The sequence below is a fragment of the Condylura cristata genome, unplaced genomic scaffold (assembly GCF_000260355.1).
Source record: "Condylura cristata isolate star-nosed mole 26May11 unplaced genomic scaffold, ConCri1.0 scaffold00018, whole genome shotgun sequence".
Lineage (NCBI taxonomy): Eukaryota > Metazoa > Chordata > Mammalia > Eulipotyphla > Talpidae > Condylura > Condylura cristata.
Genome location: NW_004567119.1, coordinates 41111058 through 41134453, shown reverse-complemented (window position 1 = coordinate 41134453; position 23396 = coordinate 41111058). Strand labels below are relative to the sequence as shown.

The 23396-nt window shown below is 39.1% G+C and overlaps 1 protein-coding gene across 2 annotated transcripts in view; it reads left to right on the top strand.

Annotated features, from left to right (window-relative positions):
• Positions 1-22942, top strand: part of NUCKS1 (nuclear casein kinase and cyclin-dependent kinase substrate 1) — a 27283-nt gene extending 4341 nt beyond the window's left edge. Inside the window, exons 2-7 of one of the 2 annotated variants that reach the window (XM_004685555.2) lie at positions 12471-12520; positions 14599-14704; positions 18328-18383; positions 19928-20080; positions 20900-21049; positions 22461-22942. In XM_004685555.2, the coding sequence (XP_004685612.1) occupies positions 12471-12520; positions 14599-14704; positions 18328-18383; positions 19928-20080; positions 20900-21049; positions 22461-22660 (715 nt within the window). In that variant the 3' untranslated portion in view covers positions 22661-22942. The remainder of the gene's footprint in view (positions 1-12470; positions 12521-14598; positions 14705-18327; positions 18384-19927; positions 20081-20899; positions 21050-22460) is intronic. The other variant, XM_012726924.1, reaches the window with a different exon arrangement.
• Positions 22943-23396: the final 454 nt, after the last annotated feature.

The window sequence follows — 23396 nt, the reverse complement described above, 5'->3', positions numbered from 1 at the left end:
AAAAAAAAGCAAACCCTAGAACTTGAGAATATAAATGCAGTTCCCTTAATTTATTAGTGATGTCTTTGAAGACATAAGAAAGTGTAGAAATAACAGCAAAACTGAGTTTAGACAACAAGAGGCTTAACCACAATTTCTACTAGACTAGTATTTAATATGCTTATTCGCAAAATCTTAGTTTGAAACTATTGGAACCATAAAAGCTTGAAAGTTCATTTTTCGAGAATTTTAAATGGGCAATAGTATGTTAATGTGCCATCCCCTGTGAGTCTGGGGAACTACCTCTATAAACAATATCTCTAGTAATAGGAATTGTCACACTAAAGGAAAAACAAAAAGCCCATCATTGTTGAGTTCAAATTAGGTTTTGCACCATGTAAGTTATGAAAAAGCACTTGGTTTTCAGAACTTTCTGAATTTTGAAATTGTGGCCCGTTAACAGAAGTCCTTTTCTCAGCCTTCAGTTATAGAAAAAATAAAGCCACTTCAAAACTCAGTGGAGCTATCATTGAGCAAGTCTGTGCCAAACGTTCTGCCAGGTACTCTGCACATACTTCAAAATCTTGAAGCAGTCTTCCAGCACAGTTTACATTAGTCTGTTTCATGTGTGAGGCAGCAGAGGCCTGAAAGTAGCTGCCCCAATTCTCTAACAAGAAGTGAAGCAGGAATTCAAGTCCAAGTATAGCCAACACAGAGCCACTGCGGTCTCGCGATAGAGACACTGCCACAGGGTGTTTCTTGTGCAAGTTGTGCTTTTCAGGACTGGAAAGGGTTATGTAGCTCATACTAGGACTTGTGTGGGGAAAAGCAGCTTTCAAGAGAGCTTGGGAGGGGTCATGAAATTTTCAGAAGAGATAGAATGTGTCAAATTAAGGAAAATCACCTGAATGGACTGGAAGTAAAGGTTAATGCAAGGCATTTATGGGGAAAAATGTGTTTGCTCTAAATGGCATGTGTTCAGTTATATACATTTCATAATATACAGGGGCATTTCCCTGAATAAACAATATTCCAAAGCCACCTAAGCACACTTCAAGAAAATGTACTCATTTTACATATAACTATAGATGCAAAAATACCAAACAGTATTAGCTAATGGAACACAAGTATATTAAAAATACCAAGTAAGATTTGTCACAAGATCAAAGCTTAAATGCCATTGCATGCACTGTATTAAAACACTAAAAGTCATGGCATATGAAAAGTTTCAACATCAATTATAAATATTATTACAATTGGAATTAAGATTAAAATATTCAGGTTGACTTAATTTGATGAGTTAAAATTAAGGAGAGTAGTTGAGTTCTAGTGTTTTAAATCCATTAGCAGTTAACAGTGGAGGGAGGTAGCACAGTACAGCAAAGAAACCCTGGGTGTCGGAATCTTGACTTGGCTCTGCTTAGGTTATATAGTGGAGATACTGAGAGTAATACTACCTTGCATTTACAAAGTAGTTTACAATTTTCAAAACGCTTTTTCTCAGGATTCTCGCAGTTGTTGAAATAATGAGAAAGCCATTTTTGAGATAGTCTTGTCTATTGTCCTGTGAGATCTAAGACAATACCACCCTACTGTGTACGGGATCCCTTTGGAGGTAGAGTTTAGTCAGCACAGCCAGTAACTAACTTCGATTCCTTGACTTAACCAAGTTACTGAGCATGTTATGAAGTGCTACTTGTGTTCCCATTTTTAAATTCTTAGCTACAAAGAAAGAAATGTGACTCCTAGATTATGCTGAAAGTTTTTTTTTGGGTTGTTGAGATTACAGATAGCACTGAGCTGTGTGTGGTACACAGCAGAAGAAAACATGTTGACAACACTTTGGGCAAACCGGGACATCCCTTCATATGGTTGTAAAAAAAAAAAAGCGTTACAGTCTAGGTTCTAGGAAATGGAACTGATTGTTATAGAATTACATTGCCATTATTTTTACGTAACTACTATTTATGGCTGTCTAAATAGCTTTGATTATAGGTGTATATAAAAAAGAAAGTGCCAGGAGCCCACAGGCTGCAAAACATCATTTCAACTGAGTTTAGTCTATTCCCAGGTGCTTCTTAGTGCATACCAGTTTTTGAAATGTGTACCTGTTGGGTTAGCTAGTGAAGAAGGTGATCTTCAGGGAGATTTCATCTGTCAAAATAATCCATGAGATGAGCTACCAGTGGATAAGTAAACTGTTAGGTAGAAACTTACCCTGTAGCCTCTGGTCTGGAATAAGGGCAGTTGCCTTCCACTGACAGGGGACACAGGCTGCAGCTGCAGCGTGCTGGTTAGCTGCAATGTGGATTATACATTGTGAACCTTGCAAAAGCGGGTTTTAAGTAATCCCTCATAGGAGTGACCATTGCTTCTCTACAGAGAAACTTTCTAAAATAAGAGATTACCAGAAACTTCACTCGTTGAAATTACATCCACAAAAATGAGCCCTCACACAGGAAGGACTAAGTCCTTTTGAGGCAAAATTAGCCTCAGTTTACAACTTTGGAGCTTCAGATGTGAGATTGCCAGACACAGAAATCCACATCTAGCTTAATTTTGCCAAAAAATAGGCCTAGAGATCCGCTTGGAAATTTAGACATCCTTTATAGAACGCCCTCCTTTGCTTTGAGTTTATCAAGCAAGGCTCCCAAAATCCTGTAAGGTTGCCTCTGGTGAGACACTGTACCCCTCTTATGCTATGGCCGTCAGTGTGGTGAGCCCATAAACCTGATTAGGGCTACAGCTTTGTCCTTAGGGTTAAGACAACTGGGAGATTCCACTGAGGTTTCAGGCCCTATCTGCAGAAGACCACAGGGCTCCTCATGAAGGAACCCCTGAGCCCTTGGGTCTCACTGCCCCGGGCTTCCGCCTAATTGTGTGGTTTTGCTCTACAGTGAAGTCTTCCCAGCCCATTTTACTTAGCTCATTATACTCTGAAGTGTTCGTATATGTGACTTATAATATTTCCCTATAGAGAGAGAATATGGTAAAACAATGTATTTTGTGAAGAGGAGTGCCATATAAGAGTTTGTTCATCTGGACTAAAACAGCAAGTTGGTTACAAAAGATTTAGCAGGGGATTGTGATGAGGATCTAAAATTTGTTCCCAGCACATTCAGAACTCTATTCCCCTTTTGTGAAGAAATAGAAACCTACCTTTTGCACTTAAAAAATGTTTAGATCTTTCCTGTAATGTTTTTCCCTCCTTTGCTTGTGTAGCTTGTGTAATTGTTTTTGAGCTTTATAGCTTAATTGTAAATAACGGGTTATATAATGTTTAATATATCGTAGGCAAAAGGGGCTTGAAGCCCACATAAGTGAGACAATTCTAAAAAATTTACCTCAAATTGAACTCAGGTATCCAGGCTTCTGTGCACTAACATTCTTGTATTAAGTTTTATGTAGGAATAATCTGAAGGATAGAAGAGGAGGTTAATGTCCTAAATCTTAAAAGGAAGAGTTGACATGCAGAGACTTTAATATGTGAGTCCTGTAGATCTGTGCCCCTTAGGCAAGGAAGGCGGGAGGGAGCCGCCAGCAAGGGGTGCAGTGGTGAGGATGACCACATAATGCTTGTGGTGATGACATGCTACTTAGCCTTTCTGGGCCTCATAGTTTCCTGGTAAATTTGGGTTAATGTTAGTTCACTCTTCATGTGAGATGGCTGCAAGAATTAAATGAAAATTTACTTTCTGCATGATGATTATATTTTTAATTATATTTTTTAAAGATTTATTTAGTTATGCATACAAGAACTGGGGTATAGGCCTGAGGTGTGGAGGGTGAAAGGATTCACCAGAGACAGAATGGGGAGCAGAACAGGCAGGTCTAGTGAAACACACTGCTGAGGGAAGCAACTGAAGCGTCAGGAGAGGTCTGCTATGCCCTGTGGGTCAGCTCTCTGGTGGGGGATGGAACGTGCTGCAGGGGCTGCAGACAGCTTCATAGTACTTTGTTTTAACCCCATGCGCCACCAGGGAGGGCCCAAGAGTCCGCACAATTCACAGAAAAATCCACATTTATCAGTAGCCTCCATAATGTTGATTTACCATGGTCTCCCAAGTGTTTGATTCAATTTTGGTTTGTTAAATGTAGGTGATTTCGGAGATAGAGGTAAGCAGATCTCTTTGAAACAGGACTTCGGAACTTTTTGACATGTTTAGGGAGGTATCCAACCTGATCTAGCCAGGAAACATTTAGAAAGCCTATCTTGACAGAACACAAGTTGGAAAATTCTGTAGTAAGAACATTTTTTTTTTTTAAGAACGCTTTAAATTGCTTCTTTTATTCTAATTAGTTGTATTTCTTTAGCAATTACTGGGAATGTTTTGCTAAGCGAAAAGGTTTATTGCCATGTTTATTTAGACAAATTCTTTTTAAACATGTATGAGAATGAAAGAAAACTGCACAGTAAGTATTCTTACTACAGTTTGAACTTCAGCGAGACTTCAGTAGAGCTTCCTGAGAAGTCCCTGGGAGGAAAGGGAAGGATTGAGGCAGGAAGATAGCTGGTTGCCATGGCCTGAGTCGCTGCTGCCCAGAGACTGCTGTCAGCCTGGAAGGTTTTCACTGGTCCCTTGAAGGGCTTTGTTCTTGGCCTATGCTGATTAATTTTGCAGCTAATGTGTAATTGGTAAAGAGAAATAACATGTAGAAATATTGAGTATCAGTATACAGGAAGCACTGGATTTTGAAAATAGGGGGCTTTAGTCATTGGAGATAAAATATTCAGCCCATGGCTGAGGTGACAGCGCAAAAGCAACTAAGATCTGGGATTGTGATAGTACCAGTGTGGGATAGAATAGGCAAAGAAAAGGCTTTCTCCTGCCCCCTGCCCCCTCTCCTTTTTAAAAACATTACTATATTTAGGGCTGTGAGTCTTGAGAGACTTCACTGAGATAGTATGGATGAAGATTACTATGTTGGAGGGTGCTCGGAGGAAGGTTAGGTTAGGAAACCTAGTATTTAGCCTTGAAGAGAAACTGCCATTAAAAGTTTCAGAGGGCTAGACTCAGACCCCCAGTAACCCCAGGAGGTAGGCAAGTCAGCTGGCAGCGGGTTTCAGCAACCTTCACTTGGAGTTTCCTAAATCAGTCTACCTTAGGCGAGCCCAGTCTCCCAGCGGGGGAGAGCCTCCCAATCATTCCCATTTGTCAGTAGAATCCAAAGTGGGGGTAACAGTGGGTGACGTTGCCTAAAGTACAGTAGTTTTAGTTCAGATAATATGCCCCGTGTCACGTATTACTCTCCGCCACCCCTCCATAATGCGCTAGGCTTGTTGAGCTTAAAACCTTTTTCCATCTCCAAAAAAGATTTTTTAAATCATGTTTTATAAAGACAAATCTAGGGCCCTCCCTGGTGGCGCAGTGGGTTAAAGCTCAGCACTATGAAGCTGACTGCAGCACGAGTTCGATCGCGGGCTAGGGAGTTGACCCACATGGTACACTGCAGACCTCCCCTGCCCGGCCCACTGCTCCCTTCAGCAGTGTGCGCTCCCCTCATCAATCTGCCTTGACTGTTCTGCTCTTGACTCTGCTAATGAATCCTCTCACACACACACTCCCCTGCACCTCTGGCATGCGCCCCTGTTCTGTTCTCTAGTGAATCCTCTCACACACACCCTCCCCTGCACCTCTAGCGTGCACCCCAGTTCTGTATGCATAAATAAACATCTTTCTTTAAAAAAAAAAAAGATATGTCTAAAAACTACCTTGCAATCTTTTATTGCAATCTACTTTTTAATCTTAAGCAGCAGCTCTCACATTTTTTATAAGGTTCCAATAAGAAATATTTTATGTTGCAGTTTGGTGCAAATAAGAACACAAACACTTGAAACAGGAACTTGCTGTTGTTTGGGTACAGTTTTCCAGATATTTGTATATTTTCTTTAAAAAAAAAGATTTATGCACACAAGAACTGGTGTACAGGCCAGAAGTGCAGGGGGTAGAGGGTGAGAAATTCACCAGAGCTGGGGAGCAGAGCAGACAGATTGACAAAGTACACTGCTGAGGGGAGCAGTGAGCAGGCCAGAAGAGGTCTGCTGCACCATGTGGGTCAGCTCTGGCAGGGAATCGAACTCATGCTGCAAGTGACTACTGATCGCTTCATAGTGTTGTGCTTTAACCCATTGCACCACCAAGAAGAGCTCATATTTTCTTTTTAAATGTGGGTTATGTGCTAATTCATTTGATTTTCAGATCCAGTAGTGGGTCGTGACCCATTGATGATACACATTATGCTACAGGGTGATACCCATCTGAAAAAATGAGGTGTTTGTCATCCAGGTGGTTGATGAAAAGCGTTATGTCAGCCATTTTGGAGTTTGTCCAAAACATGTTAATCATAGAACGTTAGTAAGATTTCTTTTTCTTGCCCTTCTTTCTCAACCGGGGCAGTGTAATTTCTTCAGGGTAAAAATTAAAATATAGTTCGCTTGAGAAGCTAAATTGTGTAGCATGTTATCTAAAAGTTTCTCTAGTGTGGCTTGAGAAAGTGGTTTTTTTGCTATTTCACTAGTGTCACACTCAAGGTGTCCATTGTCAAGTGTGGGTTTGTATTTGATAGCTATGCTTCCTCGTCTGGGGCTCGTCTGTTATCTTCTCCATACTTGATGTGCAGGCTTGTTATAAAGTTGGGTCATGTGGGCTTAATAGTGTTCTTATCTGTAAAGTTTCTAGGATTGGGGATCTCTCAAAAGTGTGGTGATTTCCACCTGAAATACTATGCCCCTTTTACTTCCTCACATTTCTGGAATATCATTGTTTGGGCCTTAGTTGCTGCTGAAAGAAAGAAAAGCTCCTGGGGTAAACCTGCCAACGTGTACTGGAAAGAAATTGATTAAAAGAACAAAAGGGGAAAAAATCGTATTGCTTCTGAAAGTTACCACATTTGGTGCCCAAAAGAGATCTTTTGCTGTTGTTTGTGTCGCTTCCCACTATACCTTTCAGTTTTACACTTGAAACCCATACAGAACTGGGGCTTTCCATCTCAGAACCCTCTGGTGATCATCCAGGAATTAATGCATTGTGCCCAAGGTGCGTTTAGAATGTAGATGTGGAAATTTTATCAGCTTTTTAAAGAGCAGGCACAAAATTAAAAAGTTGTAATGCTCCTATATTTTATATTTAATCATTTGTTTTCCTTACTAGGTTACAGTTCTCTTTTTAGTGCAAACTTTTAGACTTACTTAGATGAAACCTCGGTTGATATTGTTTACAGAGGCAGCCCAATATGAAATGGGTTGGCCTGACTGTGCGTCCTCACCTGAGCGATTAAAAAGGACTTAGGAGACTCAACCATAGGTACACAACAAAAAAGGTTTACGTACAAAAGGGGGAAAGGAAGAAATTAATAACGCAGGGAGAAAGAGAGCTAAATTAGTGAGCAGGTCCTACCAGTACTGCTGAGCTGGGACCCCAGTAGCACGCTGAGAGCCGGCTATAAACTAAGAGCCCCCAAGGCCCACGTGTCTGGCTATGCGCCAAGCCTGGCTGCTTAGCTCCACGTTGGGTTCCCAGCATCCTCCTTCAGTGGTGATGACTTTCTGGGATTTGTCATCGTTGGTGTCTTGGGTTCTCTTTGTTGAGGGGTGCCGGTGGCGTCCATAAAACCGTGTTTGTGGAGTTTGTTCAGGACATCCTTTCCCGCCAACACTAAGTGATAGAAACTGATCTAATTTGTACAGTGGCTCTTAAGTAGCTATTATATAATACTACAATCTGGCTTAAATAGTAACCTGAAAACTTTCTAAGTTGAAAATAATATAAAAATAGAAGTGCATCAGGGTTGTGTTTTAGTGAAATAAGTAAAAACTTTCCCAGTCTTTGTAATTGGTGCTGGAACTAATGCTGTACATATTTTAAACAGTGCTAGTACTTGTGTTACTTGTGAACATTCCAGACTGTAGTAGTGTTCTGACTGGAACAAGTTAATGCCTACAAGTAGTAAAGCTGCTATTTATTGCATAGCACCTGGCACTCAAAACAATCTGGAGGGATTGGTATTCTGATTTTATTGTTGAGAAACTAAAGTTCAGCAAGGGCAAGAAATTTGCTCAAGGACATTGAGCTAGTAAGTTGCAAAGCCAGGATTCAAATCCATTTCAGAATTCTGTGGTTTTAACCTCTGTGCTATCTATATTCAAAGTTTGTGCTGAACTTTGATGTTTAAATAGGGGTAATATAAGAATGTTTCTTTGTTTTCGGTTAGAACCTGACCTCCTTAAACTTGACTCTTACACTTAAGCTATGTGGTTTTATCCTAGTATATCTTCTCAATTTCAAATTTATGTAGGAATAAATTCATAAGAATATACTTTAACCCTAAATAATGGACATTTCCAAGTAGTATAAATAATGTATGTTGTTTTGAATAAGTATCTTTAAAAGGCAGGGAATGAACCAAACTATTGTTAGAAGACATTATAATGAGTTATTGTAAATGACCTTGTTATTGCAGATCTTGTATTTATTTTTCCCCTCCAGTATTTATAGCTGGATAACTTTTTAGTGGTTATACTTAAAAGACAGGATTCCTTCTACATTCTTATTTTACTTTATTTGGGTTTATTATTTTATAATATATAGCATTAAGATATATTCTGGTCATTTTCACATAGTTGAAAATGTTGTGTTTCAGAGGAAGGCGTGAATTTTCAATTCAGTTCTGAAAATTTGAATTATGTCCATGTAGTCTGTATGGCAGTTCTATTATTCTCTGTGTTGTAAACTCAGAAAGAAATGTACTAAATGGCTGTGTGGTTTTTTTTTTAATTTCTTAATTTTTTTTAAGATCTATTTATTTATGCATATATGACCTGAGGTGTAGACCAGAGGTGGGGGAGAAGAGGTAGTGAGAGGATTCTCCAGAAAACAGAGTGGGGAGCAGACCTGGCAGATTGACTGCAGGGTAGAGAGGAGAGGTCTGCTGTGCCCCATGGGTCAGCTCCCTGGCTGGGGGTCAAGCTTGCTGCAGTGGCTGTGATAGCTTCATAGTGCTGAGACTGAATGCCTTGTGCCACCAGGGAGGCCCTAATTTTTTAGGTTTAATGAAGTTTTTTCAGAGGGTGGCAATTAAATAGACTGAACTCCAGTCTGGGATATATCCTCTCTGCTGATTCCCACTGGAGTCCTTTGCAGATGCAAGTTCGTTATTCATGGAGCATATTTCTTGAATTTAGTGTTCCAAATGGAGAGACAACCCCTATCCCTTGATGGGGAGGACAGGTACTTACTCCTTTATATTAATAAAGGAGTAAAGTCTTCATGAGGACCTGAGGCTCTATTATATGTAACATGACAGAGAGTGATCTGAACAGCATTCCAAGCCAAGTAGCAGCATGGCCAACAGGAAGACTGCGTGACTGGAGGAATTACCAATCCTGCCTTGGCCGGCTTTTAATTGGCAAGAAGTGGAATCATCAAAGACTTTACAGTTTATAAAACATTTGAGTTTTCACTTTGCTCTGTAAGAGAAATGTGAATGTAAGACGTGGCAGTTACCTTCAAGAACCTCAGATTACTGAAGAAAACAATTGGTGTAGTGATGTGCTGTGTTGTGCAAAGGGCTAACTTTGCAAGTAAAAAAGATCATTTTCATTAGCTTTAAATAATTAATTTATAGAATAATGCTTTAGATTTGTCAAGTAACTTAGGTCTTTTCAACAGAGGAGGAACTGAGACCTGGAGAAATGAAATGATTTAGCTTGAAGTTGTAGTATCAGACCCCAGTACTTCACTAACAGACTCTCTACTTTTACGATGTGTTTCCTTTGTCCGTGTTTCTAGCAATAGACCAACAAAGTAACTATCATTAACTATTGGAACCCACGCTAATGTGACACCAAAGCCAAGCAGGTGCTTTGCTTTACTTGTGCGTTAAAGCCCTTCAGTCTCTTAACATGTTTTCCCGTTTGCAAGATAAAAATCCCAGTGTATTCATTGTTCTTCGTATGACTTGGCTTTCACCCTCTGGCTACCCTCCTTTATGTTGCCACATAGGAAAAAAATATTGATAACACAGTCCCAGAAATTCATTCTTTATAACACAGATCCGCAATATTTTAGTTGTGATCACACCAGCATAGATATGCCCATCCTGTGCAGTAGTTAGTAGAGAATAAGACAACCTCCCTCTTCTGAATACTTTCCTTGCATGTCCCATTTTCCTTGGTTCTGATTAATGCAGAAAATTATCAGCTTTGTATTTATGATATTATTGTTTCAAATGTCACCTGTGATTAAAAAAATAGGTATTTTACTAAAATAAGATAAGCATTGAATATGTCTTTAAAAGGCAGAAAATGAATCAAAAATCCCTCTTTTTTTTTGAGGGACTTTTTTTTTTTTTTTCTTTTTTTTTTTTAAGTTGTGGTTAAAATAAAATTTATCATTCTAGTCATTGTTATCCATACAATTCCGTGTATGATTGACAACCTCCAGAACTCCTCCTCTTGCAAAACAGAAACTGCAGGCTTTACCTCACCCAGCCCTGGCAGTTGCCATTTGCCTCTGATTTTGGATAGTCACATTTTTTTAATTAACATCCCTAATAGAATGGTATATTTAAAGGTAAAGCCAGCTTCTTATAACAAAACATAGTTGGAGCATAGTTTACAGTTTAGCATAAAATGAGAAAATAATTCATCTTTGGTAGGCTACAAAACAGCAAATAAAATTCCTTAAAAACTTTTCTTTTTTATCTAAAGCCAGGAATGTGCCCAACCCTGACTCCACCTCTAAGTTCCAGACGTGATTTCAGAATGCTCTCCTACCTGGTCATTTTCGCATATTATTTAGAAACTGCACCTGTGCTTACATTTTGAGTGTCCTGTCTTTGGATTTAAATGGTATCTGAATCTGTAAACCCAGGAATCTCTTTCTGCTCAGGTTTAAACCTAGCTACGGTCTTATTCTCTTAATTCTTTCAGTTCACTTGTTGAGTATTCGTTTAGTTACAGTGCGTTTAAGTACACTGGGAGCTTCGGTGTGGAGATGCTGATGTGGATGCTTACACAGAGAAGGGACAGTTGAAACTTTTAGACTTAAAATATGAAGTAAGAAAATGTAAGTTAAGATTTGATTGGCGGTTCTCCGTGGTGGTGCAGTGGGTTGAAGCAGAACACTATGAGGTTAGCTGCAACCACCGCAGCACGAGTTCCATCCCCAGCCAGGGAGCTGACCCACATGGCGCGGCAGATCTCTCCTGACCCACCCGCTGCTCCCCTCAGCAGTGGGTTTCAATAATCCACCTGTTCTGCGCCCCAGATGGATCCTCTCACCTGCTGCACTTCTGGCCTGTACACCAGCTCTTGTGTGCATAAATAAATCTTTAATTAAAAAATGATTTGGTTGGAGTGTTAAAGATTCCTTACCTAGTAGGAAGTAATTGAAATCCTTTATAATTTCTAGGGTTTACATATTTTTCTTGTAGACACACCCCTTAATAAAAAAGTATGTTTTGAATGAATTGGCCATTTAATTTTACCTTCTAAGTAAGATTTAACTGTTAAAATTTGTTTTCTAATGTAACTATTAATTTAAAAATCACTTTGCTTTGAGAAAAGCTAGTAATGACCTTGTTTATGATGTCAGTGTGTCTGTTTATAGAGCAGTAAAACTCAAATGTTTATAGTTTTGGTTTGTGGGGTTTTTTTCTTAATATTTTGTATTTATTTATGCAAACAAGACTGGGGTGTAGGCCAGAGGTGCAGGGTGGGGCAGGGGCTAAGAGGACAGAGACAGAGTAGGGAGCAGAACAGGCAGATCTACTGAAATACACTGGGAAGCAGGGGGCTGGTGAGAGGTCTGCTGAGCCATGTGGTCCACCTCCCTGGCTGGAGAGCAAACCCATGCCCTGTAATCCCTGTATCACCAGGGAGACCCTGGTTTGTGTGTGTGTGTTTGTTTGTTTTTAAAGATTTATTTATTTATGCTTACAGAACTGGGGTACAGGCCAGAGGTGCAGGGGTGGAGAAAGGATTCACCAGACACAGAGTGGGGAGCAGAACAGGCCCACTGAGGAAGTACACTGCTGAGGGCAGTGGGCGGGTCAGGAGAGGTCTGCCGCGCCATGTGAGTCACCTCCAAGGAAGGGATCAGACTCAAGCTGAAGTGCCTTTAGCTTCTTAGTGCTGTGCTTTAACCCGCTGCGCCGCAAGGGAGGGCCAGATTATGTATTTTTGCTGTTGTGTCTGTATGACATCTTAAGCTATGGTTTATCTCATTTTCCTGTTTATGTGTGCTGGAAGGTGCAAGGTGGTTTTGTAGGAAAGAATAGCATTTAAGCTATTGCTAACCTGAGTAATAGGAGAATTGTATTTACCTTTGATATAAGTTGCCCTTACTGTGACAAATGCATGTGGGGGATTTGTTGAAAAATAATTTTCCAGCAACTAGTGCTAATTCTGTTTATGAAATAAAAATGTGTATTCACTTATCTTGGAAAAGTCCTACATTTCTGTGGTCTTAATTAGTCTCTTCTTTCTACAGAAATAGGAAGGTCGTTGATTATTCGCAGTTTCAGGAATCTGATGATGCTGGTAAGTTTTGTGATTTCAGTTGTCAGTAAGACCAGTTGGTGGGGGAAATGCCAGTTTATAAATGTTTGCATCAAGATTTTGAAATGTTTTGTTCTTTACATTTAAAATACTTACGTATGTAAATTACATCAAGATCTGTGTCACTCGAAACAAAACTTAAACTGGCATGGATTTTAACTTTTTTTTAGTAAGTCACTGATAATAAGTTATTTTTTTCTTATTTGCTCTTAGAGTCCAAAGTTTGAACATATAATTATGCTGTAGTATTTACTAATTAATCTTTTACTGAAATCACATTAAAAATTGTAATAGGGGATATTTAAGTTTTTGTATAATAACAGTAGCTAAAGATGAGACATACTATGAAACAACTTTTGTGAACTAATTTGTATAGAATGAATAGTGTACTTTTGTGTAGAAAAATTGAGGTGCCGGCCAGAGATACAGGGGTGAGAGCACAGACCGAGTAGGGAGCAGAACAGGCAGATCTGCTGAAGTACATGACTGAGGGGAGCATCAGGCGGGACAGGAGAGGTCTGCTGTGCCATGTGGGTCAGCTTCCTGGCTGGGATGGGATTCAGGCCACCAGGGAGGCCCCACTTTCTTTAGAACTTGTTCTTGATCTCATTATTTTTCAGATACACTTAGAATTCCTTTTTCTTCCTTCAAATCTAAATTTATAAAGATAGTATGTATCTTTTGGAAAAGTTAGAAAATGCAGAAATGTATAAAACAGATTTTAAAAAGTAACAATCTAAATTCCCAGAAGTAATGCCAAAGTATAAAATTACAAAATTGATAAATATTTGTATTTATTCATTTAATACTTAGAACAATTCTGTTAAAATAGCATATACAACTATTATTTCCATTTACAGATAATGAAATTGAGGAAGAACTATTATTCAAGGTCCTTTTCCAGCAAATAGCTTTTTTGTCACAAATGTAGTTGAGGGCCCTCCCTGGTGGCACAGCAGGTTAAAACACAGCACTGCAAGCTGGCCTCAGCAGTGTCAGAGTTTGATCCCCCACCTCGGAGGTGACCCACTTGGAGTGGCGGCAGACCTCTCCTGTCTTGCCTACTGCTCCCCTCAGCATGTACTTCATCAGTCTGCCTGTCCTGCTCCCCACCCTGTCTTTGGTGAATCCTCTCACCGCCCCTGCACCTCTGGCCTGTACTCCAGTTCTGTATGTATAAATAAATAAACCTTTAAAAAAGAAAACTTTTAAAAATGTAGTTGAAGTCTTACTGTAAAATTTTGGATTCTGCCCTATCTCACCTCTTTGTGATGTTTTTGAAAGTTGTTTGAGAAATTCCTTCTAATGGTTACATGATAATCCATATCATCATTACCATCAGATGATAGTCCATAATGGAATGTTCTATGTACCCAGCCATTTAATAATCACTGATGTGCCTGATTGTTTCCAAATAGTGAAGAGTTTGGGAAATAATCACCATTTAAGATGTTTTGATTTTCTGTAGTTGGATGGGGGTTTTGAAATTGGAAGTTCTTTCCCCAAGTGTCAGAGTATGCTATATTTAGTACTTCAAAGGTAATTTACTTGATAGCAGTAATTGTGTAGGGTTATAGAATTGTGGGTTCTTCACATTCTAAAGTGCTTATAATATAGCCTTATAGTTATAATAATTTTCAAATAAGAATGAAGATTTAAAACAAATTTTTAATAAAAGAGTAAGCTATAAAAATGATAAGAAATATCTATGGCTGTATTAAAAATATATACATAAATAAGGGCTCGTGAGTAATATGCAGAATTGGAAATGATTAAGTTAAGGTGGTACGATTAAATCAGGGCCTCAAGTTCAGATTGATTAATGGGTTTGGGGTACCCTGTAACTCAGTGACTCTCTGTACCCACTTCCTAACTTCCTTATTCAAGACTAGAGTAGGAAGTAATTTAGTTATAAAAAAATGGAAAAAGTATATTCAAGATACTCTGCCTCCTCACCATTGAAATTGCATGAGAGAGAATTATCTCAGTAAATATAGTAATAAAATCTACATGTAAAAATCATAATGTGGCTCATTGAATTTCAAAATTATTCTGTTTAGATGAAGACTATGGAAGAGATTCTGGCCCCCCAGCTAAGAAAATTAGATCATCTCCCCGAGAAGCTAAAAATAAGAGGCGATCTGGAAAGAATTCACAGGAAGATAGGTAAGAAGCTTTGTTAAATCTGTTCCTATTCACAGTCTTCACTCTAGTGAGGGTAGTTTCTGGTCTCTAAATTGGTGCCGGCCCAAATATTTGGGGAAGTGCTTTTTGTCCACTGTATGTTGTTTTGCACATTCGTATTTTCTCAGGCACCACTGTGGGGCTAGAGAGGCCTCTTCAAGTTCACATGGCTTGATTGGACTCAACCTAGAATCCCAGGTGCTCTCTCCAAGAATGCCTTTGTTGCTACTTCAAACTTTTGAACATGAGCAAAAACAATAGTTTATGTAGTTTGTTACCTGGGGATGGTATTGACAGTTTTCATTGTAGTGCTAGCAAGATTAAGTATTCTATCCCATTCAGTCAAAAATCTCTGGGGAATCATAACTAAAGCTTACAGAAGCTTGAGTTGGATAGTCTGTGAAGATTTCCTGTCTCATAATAAGTTCTCATTAGTTTGAATGATTTAATCTAATGTGGCAGTTTCCCTTGCCTTACTTTTATAAATGAGCTTTGGTGAGTTGTAATTTTAGCTGTAACTGGCTTATGGCACCTCTGTTCTTAACATTATATATACACACTTCACATATACACAACTTTAAGACCACTTTGATGATGATGAAGATGATAGCTACCATTTATGATTATTACATGCTTTATATTATCTAATTCTTACAAACCTTTACTAAGGTAAGTAATACTAACTTGGAGTTCTGCGATTTTTCAGTTATCCAGCAATTAGACCAACAAATTTTATTTAATTTTTTCCTCATTGTGTGTGTGTGTTTGTGTTTCATTTTTGTGCAGTACTTTATTTCTATTCTCAGGTGATTTCTATTCCATCATCACAGACCTGTATTCTTCCCACCCCATTTTAATTCCTCTCCCTGTCTATCCTCTATATAATATCTCTGATTTATAGCTGCCTGCTATAAATTTTTTATTATTCTTTTTTCCTGGTGTCTTAATTTGGTTCCTCTAAATTCCTCATATAAATGAAACCATCCAATATTTTTCTTTCTCCTTCTGGCTTATTTCACTGAGCACGATCCCTTCCAATTCCATCCATGTTGCTGTGAATAGCATGCGTTTATCTTTTTTGATTGCTGAATAGAATTTCATTGTGTATATAGACCACGTCTTCTTAATCCAGTCATCTATTTTTAGGTATTTAGGTTGTTTCCATATCTTACCTAATTGTAAATAGTGCTGCAGTAACCTTAGGGGTGCAGGGATCCTTTCAAATTAATGTTTCTGGGTCCTTTGGGTAGATTCCTAGGAGTGGAATTGCTGGATCATATTGTAGCTCCATTTTTAGTAATTTGAGGAACCTCCATACAGTTTCCCACAGTGGTTGGATAGTTTACACTCCCACCAGCAATGAGGAAAAGTCCCTTTTTCTCCATTTGTTGTTGCCAGTTTTTTTAATATGTGCCATTCTCATTGGTGTGAAGTACCTCATTGTGGTTATGACTTGCATTTTCCCAATTGTAAATGATGTTGGATTTTTTTTTTTTTTTCATAAAACTTAAACCATGGTTTTAAAACCATGTCTGTTAGACTCCAAAGTACATCTTATTGTAGCTGTTAGACTATACCACTTCTGAATAACGCTATTAAATATAGCAGTTGAAAGAAATAAAATAGTATTTCTCACTAGTTCTTCTAAGTCACTTACCTTTCCAAACACTAAAATCTCTGCAATAAAGCCTCAGGCAAAAGGAAGTCTTTCCTTTCTGAATTTGCAGGATAATAAATTATAGAAATAATGAAATAACATATTAAATATATACACTTACCTAGTATTTTAACTGCTTCTATCTATCACTAACCTCTGATATTTTCTCTTCTGAAGAATTTAGAGATTTAGAAAACTGAGACAGAATTACAGTGTGGGGAAGCAAAGCTATCAGAGTTTCATAGCCTATTTCTCTAATCTAGTTTATATAGCAACTCAACATTCAACTACTTTTCATTATATTTACTTATTAGATTTCCCCTAGAAAGAAACTGCTTCCAAGCCAGTTACACTGTCTCAGCTTTTTCTCTTTTAGTAATCATGTGGTTTTATTTTTCTCTCCTAGGTATTAGAAATGATTCATATAAATATAGCATTTATTGCTTTTTATATTAAATGATTTGTATGGTTTTTTGTTTCCTCCAGGAAATATTCTATTGATTTTTCTGTTGGTCTCTACTTAGAAGTTCAGCTTGTAGCTGATTTTGCTATAATGGGGTTAAAGGATTAAATCTATAAACTCAATAATAAAAGAACTAGAGAAAATGATAGTGGTCTTGTAAATTAAGTGCATATTTTATATACTAAAACATTTATTTAGAACAGTCACAGACAGGTTTCTGAATTATAGTGTGTCTCACATCAGATTTCTTAATAAAGAAATATATTTGGTTTTTCTGTTTGCTTATGAATCTTGGGTTCAGTAGTTTGTCATTTGAGTATGGTCTGGATTATGGGATGGTAGCAAAGGGGATTTAGACCTGCTGTAGAGAAGAGAGTTATGAAGGCAGTTCTCTCATATAAGTGTTTTTTTATTTGTCAGAATTTCTCCTGGAATCATAAAATATTACTAGAGAGTTCAAATAATTTGCCCAAGATAATAAAATAACATTTTTTGTAGAAGAACTGGGGTATAGACCAAAGATTTGGGGGGAAGTGAGAGGATTTACCAGAAATACAGAATGGGAGCAGAACAGGCGGATCTACTGACATGCACTGCTGAGGGGAAGCAGCGGGTGGGTCGGGAGAGGTCTGCTGTGCCATGTTGGTCACTCCCTGGCCAGGGATCAAACTCAGGTTGTGGCAGTGATAGCACTAGATAGGCCACCAGGGAGGCCCTCAAGATTATACAGTTAATGACAAAGGTAGGGCACTAGCACCCAGATTTCCAAGCACAGATTTGTGAGAAGATAAAAGGCCTATCTTTGTCACTAAAAAACATTGTTTTGTAAAAATTCCCATGAATTTTGAAGCTCCTTGTTTTACTTTGGTCTTGAAGTCTCTTCCTGTCTCCATTACAGAAGGCAGGCCTATGCGATGATGTTTCTGACATAGAAATAATGGAGATAAGCAATAGTGGGAGATCATTAATTGCTTATTTTCATTTTGCTATAGGTAAATATTTAAGTCTATTGCCACGTACATAACTAAGCTCCAATTTCCTCTACTATTTATGTTTTATGTTTGACTGCAGTGCATTTGGTGCTGCCCACTTATTTGCCAACTTACTACTGTTGATATATGATGTGATTTATTCTTAATATTTTATACTGTGCCACTGACAACAGAGGGTTTATTTTTTTTCTCTTATCAATGTTCTTGTGAACTTCATCCTTAAGTGAGGCATTTTCAGCCTGGGGTAAGATACCTTCTTTTTTCCTTTGATCTTTGGACGCAGTGTTTTCTGAAAGTAAATAAAATTATGCTTACTCACTATCATCCTTTTGACATAAAGAATAATGGGTGCATTGTCACTCCTCCACATCTTTTGAAGTATTTTATATGTAAAAGAAATGTTCTCCAGTGTTCTGTCAGAAACCAGGGACCAGATATTCTATTTTTTATCTAAAATGGTTAAGTATTTGCCTTTTCCCCTTTCCCCTTACAGTGAGGACTCTGAAGAAAAAGATGTGAAGACCAAGAAGGATGATTCACACTCTGCAGGTAAAAAACTGTCTTTAATATAATTCTTCTTTATGTATTTATTCATTGGCTGTTTTTTTTTTAAAGATTTATTTATTTATTCATATAGAACTGGGGTACAGGCCAGAGATGCGGAGGGTGAGAGGATTCACCAGAGACAGAGAGGGGAGCAGAGCAGGTAGATCGACGAAGTACACTGCTGAGGGGAGCAGCGGGCAGGTCAGGAGAGGTCTGCCGCGCCATGTGGATCTCCTCCAGGGCAGGCGGGGATCTAACTCATGCGTTAGTGGCCCAAGCTTCTCAGTGCTGTGCTTTAACCCACTGCGCCACCAGGGAGGACTCATTGGCTGTCTTAATAAGCAGTTTCAAGATAATGTCAGGCTCTTTGAAAATGCATCTTTAAAGATGTCACCATCTTCAAAGAATTCATACTGATTTTCAATCCTCAGGTTATTACTGTTACCTATAATGCTTTCCTTTATTTATATTTGACATTCTTACATTAGTCCTACTCTGGGATTTTTTTTTCCACTAAGTTCACTACATTAGAGCTTTGGTTTTTTTTTTTTTTTTTAGATTTTATTTATTTCTGCACACAAGAGCTGGGGTACAGGCCAGAGGTACAGGGGATAAGACAGTGGGGAGCAGAACAGGTAGACTGACTTAAATATACAGCTAAGAGGAACAGCGGGGAAACTGGAGAGGTCTCCTGTGCCACATGGGTCAGCTCCCTCACTGGGGATCGAACTTGTGCTACAGTGGCTGCCAATAGCTTTTTAGTGTTGCGTCACCAGGAAGGTCCCCTTAATTCCCTCTAAATTAAAGTGGCCATACCTCATTCATTAAAAAGGGTAATAGTTTGACATTATTTTAAGGTATACATGTTTTGTATTTTAAAAGTAAATATAATTTCTTCCCTTCTGCTATTTAAAAATATTTTTCTGACTTTGGTGTCTAAAAATGTCAACATAGTTTTGAATATAATTTAAAAATTCAGGGCAAGCAATGCCATTTGTTTAAAATATGTTACAGGAAACATGTATTCACACCTAAATTCAGCTTTATTGTTACTGAAACCTACATACAGCAGTATATTTCAGTAGATCCACCTGTTCTGTTCCCCATTCTGTCTCTGGTGAATCCTCTCTCCCCAGCACCTCTAGCTTACACCCCAGTTCTTACATTAATGAATAAATAAATAAAAGTAAATCTTTAAAAAAAAAAAAAGCAAACTACATACCTAAGCTATTTTCTGTGTAGCAAAGGGTACATAATCTTATTCAAGTTCATTCTTTAAATTTTCATCCTTTTGTATATTTTGTGGGAGTTTTTTTATTTCTGTACATAGTTCTAATTTTTTTACTAGGTGATAAGAGTTTTTAAGATCTACTCTGTAGCTATTTGAAATATTTAATGTGACAGTCTTATTAGCATTACATCCCCATGGCTTGTTTCAAACAGATGGCAAGTTCTGCCTCATACTGACCACTGTCGCCCCTTTTCTAGTCAGCTGTCAAATAAGCTTACCACTGTTTTGTCACTGCATCATAACTTTAATATTGTAGAGGACAGTGAAGACGAAAAGGAAGATCATAAAACTGTGCGCCAACAACGACAGGCGGCGTCGAAGGCAGCGTCCAAGCAGAGAGAGATGCTCCTGGAAGACGTTGGCAGCGAAGAGGAGCAGGAGGAGGAGGACGAGGCGCCTTTCCAAGAGAGTACGTGGCGTGGGCTCCTTTCCTGGGTCCTGGTGTGGTTTCTGAGCATGATTTCTTCAGCGCTTGTGTTACATTTACACCCAGTCACTTAAAGTAGATACTCCCTGTTGGAAGGCATGAGTGTTTTCATGTCTATTTTAAAAAGTAGATATTCAGCACTTCAAAGGCTTTTATGATTATGTCTGTCACTTGTGTTTCAATACTGAACGGACAGTGGGCTGACAGCCAGTTAGCAGCAGTATGGCGAGCCAACTAACCTTCGTGTTGTAGCCGGTAGAGCTTTCGGCCCTCTTCCTACCATTAAAAAAAAGTTTTTGAGCTAGTGTTGGTTTACAGTGTTTATGTTATCGAGACGCTATCCCTCTCAGGTGCTGTTCCTAGCTGCGTGAACCAACATTAAAAATTCACAGATGACTCAGATTAATCAAATGTGTGTTTCTCATTTTTTAAATTCATAGTTGGATCAAACACACCAAACCAATTCATTTCCCTGGTAGCACCAGTATTATATGGGAATGATGGAACACCCGAAGTTACTGGGTGGTTTCCATTTTTATTCAGATTAAGTCTTACACTTCCTGTTTTCCAGCCTTCTCTTCACATAAGTCAGTCACCACATCCCTCCCCCCTGCAGCGTGTAACAGGACTGTTTTACAGGTGGGGCCATTCACAGCTCCAGTGACCCCGGCAGAACAGCTGCAAACCAGAGCCCAAGAGCATCTGGCTCCCAAATCCCGCCCTCCGGTGGTTCCTAGCACCCTGCCCCTCTGTTCACTTGGAAGGCTGTAGGCACTAAGTTGGATTCTTCTTTCCTCTCAGAAGATTCCGGCAGTGATGAAGATTTCCTAATGGAAGATGATGATGATAGTGACTATGGCAGTTCAAAAAAGAAAAACAAAAAGATGGTTAAGAAGTCCAAACCTGAGAGAAAAGAAAAGAAAATGCCCAAACCCAGGCTAAAGGCTACAGGTGAGCTCTCTGAAGTGACGTTAATTAGTGCTTAGGAAATTTTCAGGGCCTAATCATCTTTTTCTACAGAAATTTTTCATGAGGGGCTGTTAAGAGTAAACGTCTTCTGAAAAAGGGCCTTTCTGCAGGAAAGCACCTTATAGTGTCACCGGAAGAAGAACTCGAACCCCTAGGGTCTGGCCAGGAGGCAGTCCCTGCCCCTGGCAGCTAGTGAGAGCTGAAACCTGCAGGCACACCCCTCCGTGACCTGACCCCCACCCTCAGCCTCAGCAGAATAGAACCTCACTAGGCGACACGGATTTATCATCTTTGAGCTCTTGTGGTTTCTGCCAGATTTTCTCTTTGTTGGAACTATTTTGTCATTAAATCAGAAAGTTGGGTTTGTGTGTTTTTGTTTAATTTTAGCAAATAGAACTGGTACTTTCTAAAATCACTGCTGACTGTTGGGAGTGATAGAGCTGTCAGAAGTTCTTCGATGGCTTCAGTCTCTGCTCAGATTACGTTGCCACCTTACTGCTTTTTACTCACTCTTTAAGCATAAACAACTTTTAGTTTCACAAAAGCTGTGGTCATGTGCATTTTCTACCACCTGACATTTCATAGAAGCTTGACTGCTAATATAACATTGCATTGATAAAAGTAGGTGAAACACAGATACCAAATGGTTTTAGAATTTGTGGAATATAAATAACCCAAAAAAACAGACACTGGCAAAAATTGTTTAGACTCTGGAAAATACACCGGTTACCAGGAGTGGGACGCAGGGGAGGGTAGGAAGCTCATTGGCACTAGAGCTTTGGTGGAAGGCGAAGCATGTGTGAAAATACCCCAAAGTTATATGGGTGTGTAAAGGACTGACAGTGATTTTTTTTTTTTAAGAATTTATTTATTTATGCATACAGAACTGGGGTACAAGCCAGAGGTGCAGGGGTGGTGAGAGGATTCACCAGGGATAGAGTGGGGAGCAGAACAGGCAGATCAACAAAGTACACTGCTGAGGGGAACAGCGGGCGGGTCAGGAGAGGTCTGCCGTGCCATGTGGTCACCTCTGAGGCAGGCGGGGATCGAACTCATGCTGAAGTGGCTTTAGCTTCTTAGTGCTGTGCTTTAACCCACTGCGCCACCAGGGAGGGCCAGGACTGACAGTGATTTTAAAAGTGATTGGAAGCCACGTTAGTGTACTGCACAGTTTTCAAGGTCAGTTTAGAAGTCGAGATGGGCTGGTTGGGGGCTGTGGTACCTCAGTGCCCACCTTGGTTTTTAGGAAGTTGGTCTGTTGGGTCAGAAACAATTTTTTTTTCCTTACCAGTTGCTTTCTGGGATAGCTGTTTTTTATTAAAAGTATTTTCTTCCAAAAAAAAAAAGTATTTTCTTCCAACCTTTGCCCCAAATGGTGTTTTTCTTCTTTCAGTGACGCCAAGTCCAGTGAAAGGCAAAGGGAAAGTGGGTCGCCCCACAGCTTCAAAGGCATCAAAGGAAAAGACTCCGTCGCCCAAAGAAGATGATGAGGAGCCGGAAAGCCCCCCAGAAAAGAAAGCATCTACAAGCCCTCCACCCGAGAAATCTGGGGATGAAGGGTCTGAAGATGAAGCCCAGTCTGGGGAAGATTAAAAGTGATGATGATTTGGGGAGAGATTTTATTAAAAAAAAAAAGAAAAAAAAAAGAAAAAAGGGGGGAAAGAAAACCTACTTAAGATAGAACATGGTTTTGGCTATGGCTTGACTCATGGGCTTTCAATGCTGTTTTTCCTTTTATTGAAAATCACTTTTTCTCTCCTTTTTTTTTCTTTTTAAGAAAACCATTGTACGTTTAATTTGCCTCTCTGTCTATTGGTCTTCTTTGCCACCGGCCCTCCCCCCTCCCCCAATGAAAGCCTTGTCAAATAATCACTGGATTGATTGTTTCATCTTTTTATTTGTAATGGAAGGTATACCGCAGTTGTAAAGCAATAAGATTGGAGGTGAACACTATGAAAATTTTGCTTTTTGCTAAACGGTAGCAAGTTGAACGGTAATCAAAATATGTAAGAGGGTTTTAGTTAAAAGATGCTTCTTTTTTTCCTCTACCTGGACTTTGAACATTTGATTGGCACCGAATAGTTTATCTACATATACAGGTATAGATGTCTAAAAATAATCGTGACTTTAATCTTCCACTGACGGGGCAGGTAGGAGATCAAGATGAATTCTGAATTGTTACTAAAAGTATTCCTATTTTTTACCTGGAAGCAGGGGCATGGCGGGGATGTGGAGCTTCCTGGCCTTACTTTAGGATGTGAGTTTGTTTTTATTTCATCACTTATCTCAAAGAGACTCAGAGCCAGTGATCCTTTTATCCTGCTAAGGA